Source organism: Astyanax mexicanus, chromosome 4, assembly GCF_023375975.1.
Source record: "Astyanax mexicanus isolate ESR-SI-001 chromosome 4, AstMex3_surface, whole genome shotgun sequence".
NCBI lineage: Eukaryota > Metazoa > Chordata > Actinopteri > Characiformes > Acestrorhamphidae > Astyanax > Astyanax mexicanus.
In genome coordinates, this window is record NC_064411.1 from 11,693,474 (window position 1) to 11,703,210 (window position 9,737).

The 9,737-nt window shown below is 37.4% G+C and overlaps 1 protein-coding gene across 1 annotated transcript; it reads left to right on the forward strand.

Annotated features, from left to right (window-relative positions):
* Window positions 1-4,432: 4,432 nt before the first annotated feature.
* LOC125801475 (zinc finger protein 239-like) lies at window positions 4,433-5,478 on the forward strand. Its single transcript, XM_049478252.1, has one exon. The coding sequence runs from the start codon at window positions 4,570-4,572 to the stop codon at window positions 5,353-5,355; it is 786 nt and encodes a 261-aa protein (XP_049334209.1). The 5' UTR covers window positions 4,433-4,569; the 3' UTR covers window positions 5,356-5,478.
* Window positions 5,479-9,737: the final 4,259 nt, after the last annotated feature.

A 9,737-nucleotide genomic window follows, 5' to 3' on the forward strand; every position in this document is an offset into this window, starting at 1 on the left:
CGATGAACTGAGCCAATCACAACGCTCACTTTTAGCACATGCCGGATACTGCCCAGCCAATCACAGCTTCTGAATAAAGCTCCACATACAAAAATAAAAACGAGAGATCAGTACACAATTCCAAATTCTAGAGATCAAGCTTCAAAGTGCAGCCTGATTAGCCATTGATGAAGGTTGCATATGTAAAAATTAAATTATTTTAATAGTAAAATATGATTTCATTGAATGTAATAAAACAAATAACAAATCTTAATAAATAATAAATATAATAATACATATTATATTTTGCATACATGTTGAAGTGAAAAAATATTAGATGAAACAGCATCAATGGAACATTACTGTCACACAGCTAAATATTCAGATATTCCAATAAAATCCTGCTTACTCCCAGGCATTTTGGCCGCATCTCTGGCCAGTGAGATATATATATAAATAATAAAGTTTTACTGAGCATACAGCTTATCTAAACAAAAACATATATTAGTGCTTTACTGGCTGTATAATTAGATAAGGAACCTAGTTAATTAATATGTTTATGACGTATATTTGGGCGTTGCCTGCTCCTCGCACTGCTTTTCGCGTGCTCTGTGGGCGTGGATGCAGTGATGTCATTGGAAAATCCTTAAAAGTCTTCGGGAGTAGGATACACTGATGTATCCTCCAATGGAAGCTTACTACAGGAGAATTTTAAGCGGCTTCTTTCGTCTCCTACGGTATTCGGACAGGCGGCAAGATGGCGTCACGAAATCAGTTTCCGGGTCACGGAGGAGAGGAGGAGGATCGGTAGGAAAAAGGAGACACTTTTGGGGTTTCTGGACACAGCCAGAGCAGGAACTGAACTACAGCTGAACTACAGAAGGTATGGAGAATCTCTTTCTCTCTCTCTCTCTCTCTCTCTCTCTCTCTTGTTTACAGATCATACACAGGATAACGGAGCCTCACACTCCTGCCTTCCCTCCTCTACATCACTAACAAACACCTGAGATTAATCTGAACTAAATCAGTTCTGTGGAAATTCCTTCTTAATTCTGTGTGATAAGTCTCTACTCATTTCTTAGTTACTCTAGTTCAGATTGTTTAGTTTAGTTTAGTTTCAAAAATTCCTTCTACTAAATCCAGTTTCACAGTTGCTGGGAAGTCATGTGACTTTCCCGTCAAAATAAAAGTCAGCTTGTAAAATGTTAAATTTAAGAATGCAGGAATTAGTGATTTTAGTGATTATAGAGAGGAGAAGTTCAGGTAAGAAGTGGAATTTTACTACGTAACATTTATTGGCTCACTGATTTAACAGAAAATTTGCTATTTCACTGTAATAATGAACATAAAAATTACAATATATTTAGCCCCGCTGTTATTAAGAAATTCCAGCAAACCATTACTGTTGAATACAGTCTCCATACAGTGCTTCTTTAATGATACTTAAATAAATAAATAGTTAAATGACTCTTAACAAGACAGTATCACATATTACTAAATTACCAATGTTAAAAAATGTAGTAGATCCTGTTAATTATGATATGAGTCTTCAGTTAAAGGAATTTTAAGCACGTTGTAAGCACGGTTAATTGATGTAAACTTATTGGTAATGTTATCTGCATTTAAAATATTTTGTTAAACATATATAGATGTGTCAAACAATGTGATTTAATGTTTAACAGAAGTAACACTATAAAGAAAGATATATTTAATTCAGCTGCTGACAGCATGTTTTATACTGTACTATTTCACAATCGTACATTTTAGTACCTATTTTATTATATTTACTATATTATTTCATGCATTTATAAGTTTGAAAAACCTTTTAATTAATTTTAAACTTTATCAAACTACTTTATAATATATATTTTTACAGATATAAAACAGAATATTATTACATATTAGGGGGACTTTTATTTTGACAGAAAATCGTTTAGGATCACAATAGGCCATCGCAGTTGTGTAGTCGTTTTGTAGTCGGTGACATGTTGTTGTTTATGCCCATATTTGGGGTTTCATGTCTGAACTGTTTTTGTAAATGGCAAAAATGAACAGGCCATTCAAAAACTCGCCTCTATCTAAAGCTGGGCGATATGGCCCAAAAAAAAAAATATTTTATTTATTTATTTTTTTTATCCGATTTTCGATTTAAACAGATTTTTTTCCCCTACTAAAAATATAATTAAAGAAATTGTTAAAAACTAGTTTTTATTTATTTAGTTTTCACTTAAATGTCCCCTTTGTGGTTAAAGTGCTACGAGAAACAAACAAAAAACAGAAACAATGCAAAACATCTGGTAACTTTTCGAAAGCTAGTTTAGGTACTGACACAATGCACCGTCAAACTTAAAAAATAAATAAATAAACCCATCCTCAAAGAACAAATAGAAAGAAATAAAATGGTACCCTTTTTGATAAAACTTACAAAATAAAAAACAAGTACAATTAAATATGCTATTTAGTAAAAACTTTTCCCAATTGGGCTTGAATTGCAAAACAAAGCTTTTAAATAAGTGCCAGTAGTGTTCTATAAAATGAGATGATATTTTCTCATTAATATGCAAAAAATCATAAACTGTAGTGCTTACAGAACCTGGTACGTAGTTGGAAGATGTGTCAGGGACAGTTGCTTGTTTTACTTTGGATGGTGTGCTAGCTCACTCTGAAGTACAGGAGCCCACAGGGGAGCTTCGGTGGTCAAAATTAAAACTCAGAGAAAATCGATTTTCATAAAAACACATTGTCCTTAACTGTAAATTAGAATTAATCAAAAAAATCAATTAATCGCCCAACTATACCTCTATCACATTCTGTGCTAAATACATATGTTTAGGACCCTTTACGTTTTATTCTGTGTACATTTTCCTCCTGGACATCACTGGATCCTCTGCATTACGAGATCGTTTAAGTGTAGTAATTAGATTAATGCTAGAGTTTAGCTAATGCTACAGCGCACTGAACTGACCTCACAACATAGCAGCACTGAATGTGGGGGGAATATCAGAGATTAGGGATGTCCCGATCCAGCTTTTTGAACTTCCGATCCGATACCGATATTTATTTGCACTTCCGATCCGATACCGATATCGCCGATACCGGCCTATCCGAGCATGTATTAATGTTTAAAGTTATTTAGCCAACGTACTTACTGTTGTCAAACTCATGTTGAAAAGCTTTTTACTCTTGATAACAAGTAGCCAGCTGAATAAGGTGTGTTTGAATAATTAGGTGTGTTTGGTTGGTAAGGAGAAACTGACCTGTTTATTTAGCAATTAATTAACTCAAAATAGACAAAATAATAAATAACAATGAGAAATGGCGACAGTAAACCAAGGCTTAAAAAGCCATAAGTGCAAATAATATTGTAAATTGTATTTAAAAAAGCAAAACACACAAAGTGAGTAGAAAATAGTCTATTAACAGCATCAGTACTCTTGAGTGCTGTACTCATCAGTGCTTTTGAACAAGTGTAAACCAAAGCTTAAAAAAATCAGTGCAAATATTGTAAACTATTTAAAAGCAAAATGCCTTCTACTCCCGAATCTCCTCCACACTTTGCTGCTCCAACCCCATCTACATACTCCCTTCAATTCCAACTGTTTGCCGTGCCTGCAGTCCAAGCATGATGGGGAGATTCTTTTTATACAAAGACGAGCATTTCAATATGCTCAGGTGTCAGCTTGCTCCTGTGTTAGTAATGTAACCATAATATAATAAATATTTTGTATAAGCAATTAAAGCTAAATTTTCTAAATAAGCTACGTTTTACACAGTTTTACCTTTTAGTTGCATAAATAAGAAACATAACATGTTTCATAAACTTCTTTATTTGCAAATAATTGTGAAATTGTGAATTGTGAAATAATTGTGATCGAACAACAGGCACTCTGGTTTTATCCTAGAACTTAAATAAAAGTACTCAGGGAAATAGGAAACAAGTATTTTCTTAGTACCAACTTTAAATCATTTACTCAGAAACTAACAAAAGTTTAAAACTTTTAAAAAAGTTTAAAAAAAGAGGGGGAAACATAAAGCAGCCTCTGGAGAACTCCCAAGGAGGCTTTAAATAAAACCTAAGGATTTTTTTTTCCTTTTGATTTACTTTTCTTTCTTTTTAACAATCTAGGAAAGTTCTCAGCTTCTAGTGGGACCTGAACTGAATTTAGACTGTCTGTTTGAACAGTGGGCCACCCTTATAAAGGCATTAAACAGGTGTCAGCCTGATTATTGCAAGTGGGTAAAGGTGGCCTCCCTCTAGTGGCTGGAGGACCACCAGCGCCCCCTTACACTGTGGACTTCGACTGGGATAAAAGTACAGAAGCTTTTATGGTAAATGAAGATGTCCCAGTAGTTTCATCAGTATAGTGTAACTGATTTAGGCAGTTCTCTTAAGTTAATTGACCTGCTTTTATTTTAATATTCAATGGCATTTTTCTTTGTTTTTTCCAGAAATTAAAATATTCTCCTGAAATTCATCACCAACAACCGGGATATTTAACAAGAGCAATGTTAAACTGCTGAAAGAGTTGAAGCACCAGCCATCCAGAAGAATCTCCAGAACATACACAAATTGCTGCATTTAACAGACAAATGAAGCCAAGTCCCGACATGGAGAAACATCAGCACTCTGTCAAGAGTTTTACTAAACAGAGTAATCTCAAAAAACACCAGCGCATTCACACAGGAGAGAAACCGCATCACTGCTCAGACTGTGGGAAGAGTTTTACTGAACGGAGTAGTCTCAAAAAACACCAGCGCATTCACACAGGAGAGAAACCGTATTACTGCTCAGACTGTGGGAAGAGTTTTACTGAACGGAGTAGTCTCAAAAAACACCAGCGCATTCACACAGGAGAGAAACCGTATCACTGCTCAGACTGTGGGAAGAGTTTTAATCAGCAGTGTAATCTCCGAAAACACCAGCGCATTCACACAGGAGAGAAACCGTATTACTGCTCAGACTGTGGGAAGAGTTTTACTCAACAGATCAATCTCCGAATACACCAGCACATTCACACAGGAGAGAAACCGTATTATTGCTCTGACTGTGGGAAGAGTTTTAATCAACAGAGTACTCTTCAAATACACCAGCGCATTCACACAGGAGAGAAACCGTATTACTGCTCAGACTGTGGGAAGAGTTTTACTGAACCGAGTACTCTCAAAAAACACCAGCGCATTCACACAGGAGAGAAACCGTATTACTGCTCAGACTGTGGGAAGAGTTTTAATCAGCAGTGTAATCTCCGAAAACACCAGCGCATTCACACAGGAGAGAAACCGTATTACTGCTCAGATTGTGGGAAGAGTTTTACTCAACAGAGTAAACTCAAAAAACACCAGCACATTCACACAGGAGAGAAATCTCCATCTTAGATCAGTTTGAAGGCAATTAAAAGGCAAATCATAAGTCTTTTGGACACAAATGTTTAACCTTGTCAATAAACTGAATTTAACAATGGATTTTACAGGTTCAGCAAAATTAATCTTAATCATCGATCATGTTTATTGAATTCCATGTTATGTTTTCTTATATGTTCAATATTCCAGGACATTCTTTGTGAGACAGAGCTCAGCGCTTAGGGTAGTTACGGGAGGAGTTCAGTTCTGAAAAAGCGAAAAAACTTAGTCTTTAAAATTTAGTGTGATAAATGTGATAGTTAGAGTAGGATTCTTAGCTGGCAACTAAACATTTGAGCCAAATCTTCAGAGCTTATGATTTGAATGCTTTTAATCTCTTTTCTAGTTTATGCAGATTTCATTATTTCTATTAATTTCTAGTATCTCTGTTTTCACTCTGTGGAAGCCATCCTCAGCTCCCCAAGCTTAGCATAGCTTAGCTTAATGCTATTAACCGCCAGGCCCATCTATATGAAAGAAGAACTGAAAACACCACCTGAGGAACTCCAGAGAGTGCTCCCAAAAGTGAGACCCAGAGCCACAGAGAGACGACACTGTTCCGGGTACTGCCCTGTGGACCGGAGGAGCATCCAGACCCTGCAGAGAGGCCAACAAAATCCTTTCCAGAGGTTAAATAAAACGCTCCAGCCGTATTTCCCATACTGAAATCAACCTCCTCCGGGCTTGTGTAGCGCTGTAAGGTTGCAGGCTCATTTATTCCCTCTGATGGTGTTCTCGTTGGTCTATGGTTCAGTCGTTCTGATTAAAAATCTGTTCCCATAGAGGGATATTTGGTTGTTGTATTACTCAAGTTTTATACTCGCTTATCTTTTCCTTATTGAATTTTATATCTTGCTTAAGGTTTTTTAATCTTTAATTTACTAAGAATATCCAAATCATGTAGTTCCTTAATTGTTTTTATCCACTACAAACTATTATCTTTGTATTGCTTCACCTCTATATTTACTCATCTGTGTGTTTTTAATAAAAGGATTTTATATGGCAGATCTTCAATCCCATTGTGTTTTCTCAACACATGTTTTACACGAAACCTATAGGCCTGATATTTTCTTGTTATTATTTGTTAAATACTCAAAGGCGCCCAACAGAGAAATCCAGTGTGAAATGTATTTGTGTTGAAGTGAAACATAATAGTCAATTTCAGATTGAAATTCAGAAAGAAATATATTTTAATGGTTCAGGCTGTTGTAGAAATGAAAATGAAAGGTGGGTCAACACCCACCTCTCGTCCGGGGTACAACTCCCCTGCGTGTTCGTTTGATAGAGAGAGTCAGACAGGTGGAGTGGAGTTGAAAGCAAACCAAGTATTTATTACAAAGTACTGGATCCAGGAGAACATACAAAACCAATTATTAGCTGTCTCAGTATAAGTTCTGACCCCCCTCTAATCTGACTCCATGTTTATACCCCAAATGACGTGAAACCTGCTGATGAGGCGTTGCTAAAATCATCTCATGTTAGCATGCGTAATTTCACGTGTTAGTACTCAAGTTTCACAGGTCTGACCGGACCCCTAGTGTTTGGCCTTGACTGTATCCAGCCGGACAGTGTGGTATTGTTTCAGGAATTGACTGGGTCCAGTCAGACAGTGTGATATTGTTTCAGTAATTAGACAGTGCCACCCTCCCTATGTGCGCGCGTCCTCCTCCCGCTTTGGTAGGTGAAGGACTTTGCACGCACAGAGAGAAAGGCCGCACTGTTCGTCCCGAAGTCTCCTTTGTATCAATTTAGTTCATACAGAGTGCACTAGCTGATGATTGATGGCCGTTAGTCAGAAACATGCAGTGAACGAAATGCTTCAAGCATGAGCTACACACGTCACACAATGGATTCCATATATTATATGTTAATGTGTTCGCAGCGCGTGGTTAGTCCGCCATATAATAGGTCCTATGTGTTAGTAAACGCCTTATGTATCATGTGGGTTAATTTGTCATAATAAGGTTGGTGTTAGTCACATGCCTGATCAAACAGTGTTTTACTATATATGTAAAGAATATATTGTGATTATTGGTTAATCTTCTATATAAATGCGTATAAAATACACTGTGAGTAATAAAAATGATCAAATACAATGTGAGTATTGGCTATGCATATAAAATACAAGGTTTCACACAATGATTATGTAATTATAGATACTAAGATAAGTAATCATAATTGAAAGATATTTGTCAATACACTCAAGGTAAAATAAACAGTTACTCTTCAATTCTCCCTTTTGACGTATCAACCAGATACGTCAACACATCGTAAATATGTTCAACACTCGATAAACATGTGAGTGAACATGTTACTAAGAAGGTGGGAGCGAAAACCTGTCCGGCAGCCTTCCAACCAATTTTTGACAGGAAAAATTCTCCCACAGCCCCTCTGCCCCAGGCGGCTAATACTTCAAACCCTATCAAAGGAGGAAGTGACATCATTGCCCTAAAGTCATCCCCAAGAGTGGTCGGTTTACAGCAGTTCCTCTTGCTCTTCCTCACACTCCAGTATAGGTAACATATATGGCGGTTTATCGTCTTTGCTATCATTATACCCATTAAAGTAATGGTTATTATTACCTGGAGCCATATTGGAATAACTAGAGGAAATGCTGGTTCGTTATGGTGTCCGTACTTTGACCTGTCCCACTCCCTTTTACCGTACCAAGCCATTATTACACAATAAATGTGTTTTCCCTCTAAGCTTCCCACTATTTAGTAAACTGTTATGTATAGCCCTATATGTGTAAGTGTTAAGGTTACAGAGTGTATTTTTTTTTTTTTTTTTACAATTCCGTTTTTTAAGAGTCCAAGGCAACCTGTAAAGAAAAAATGTCCAAGACAACCTGTAAGGAAAAAAAATAATGTGTTCCCCCCCTAATTTAGCAAATCACAGTTTATAACCTTATATGTGTAAATGTTAAAGTTACAATGCGTGGTGTTCTTTTCTTCTTTCTTCTTGCTTCAGGGTTTTGAGGGTAGACTACCTCAGCCCCACGTACGAAGAGCTTTATTCTGGCTCTTGGTGTCTGCAATATCAGTGAATGTAAAGTATGAGTTGGTGTGTGATAAGACTATGTGTGTTCTTTAATGAGATGTGTTTAAGAGTCTCTGTATGTAGTGTACTTTGACGCAATCGAAACGTTGCTGAATGAGTTACTCCCTCACTTCCTCTCCTCGGTCACAGCCAGGCTGTGTGCTGCTGCTGCGCTCTGAGAAACCCTTTTCTCTGCTGTGGCCAGGCCAGGCCCGTGCTGCGGGGGTTCTGCTGCCCCTCCTTCCTGCTGCGGGCCTGCTGCTGCTGCTGCTGCAGGGTCAGACTTTTCAGCTGCTGCTGTCTCGTCTCCTCCTGCTTGCTCTGTGAGCGATCTCTGTTGCTGCACAGCTGTAGAACCCTCGCCTATCAGGTGATCTGCGTACGTTGTTCTCTCAGTCACCTGGAAAGGCTCAATCCAGCCATGCCCGTTCCCCTTTCGTGCGTAGTGGCGGAGGAGCCCTGACTTTGTGTCTGTACTGCTCCACCTTTGCACCACGTTCTCCTTCTCCCCCTGTGTAAACAGATCTGAAACGAGACTTTTGTATTCATTATAATCATGTTTAAGGTTCTCTATTCATTTTGGAAGTCTTTTAAGGTGTCCTCCGTGTCTCCTTCCTGTAAGTTAAAATACATGGTTAAAATACATTTATCACACTTAACTTGAGCTCTAATTTCCCCTTGGAAGTTAATTATTTCATATTTAAATTTGGTCTGTGCACAGATTTCAGCCCAATTTTTGTTTTCTTACCTTCTTCAGTTGTCCTGATTTTCAGTTATACTCAATCATGATCTTTACTGTCAAATGTGCGTTCAATCCGTAACATTTAGTAATTTTCAATTTTAAATTGCAACATTTAATTATCATCACCATTGATTACTGGCTTTTACCTTCCTTTGTTCACATCCCTTTCCCTTTTAGTGTAACTGCTTCCCTGTGGCTCTGTTATATCCAAATTAGATCTTACAAACACTACTTGTGATGTTGTCAATAGGCCTGACACATCACCAGCACTTCTTTATACATTATGTTGATTATTGTTTGTAACCTGTAAATACTCATCTCATATCTTTCCTCAGTGGTCTTCCAGCTCTCTCAGGGGTGATCGAAGGGCCCTCGATTCACTTGTGGGGAAGGGGGGGTTTGGACTACGGCTCCGTAAAACCTGTGGGGGAAGAAAAGGGGAAATGTGATTAATAAACTGTTGTAGAGATACTTACCGGTAATATTATTTTGGTTATGTAGTGACGTCTGTAAATAACTGGATCCAGTAATGTATAGATTATTGTTGGTTTGTGTATGTTTGTATATTTTAGACACC

Coding starts and splice junctions, on each gene's coding strand:
- LOC125801475 (XM_049478252.1), top strand. CDS start 4,570: ATGAAGCCAAGTCCCGACATGGAGAAACATCAGCACTCTGTCAAGAGT.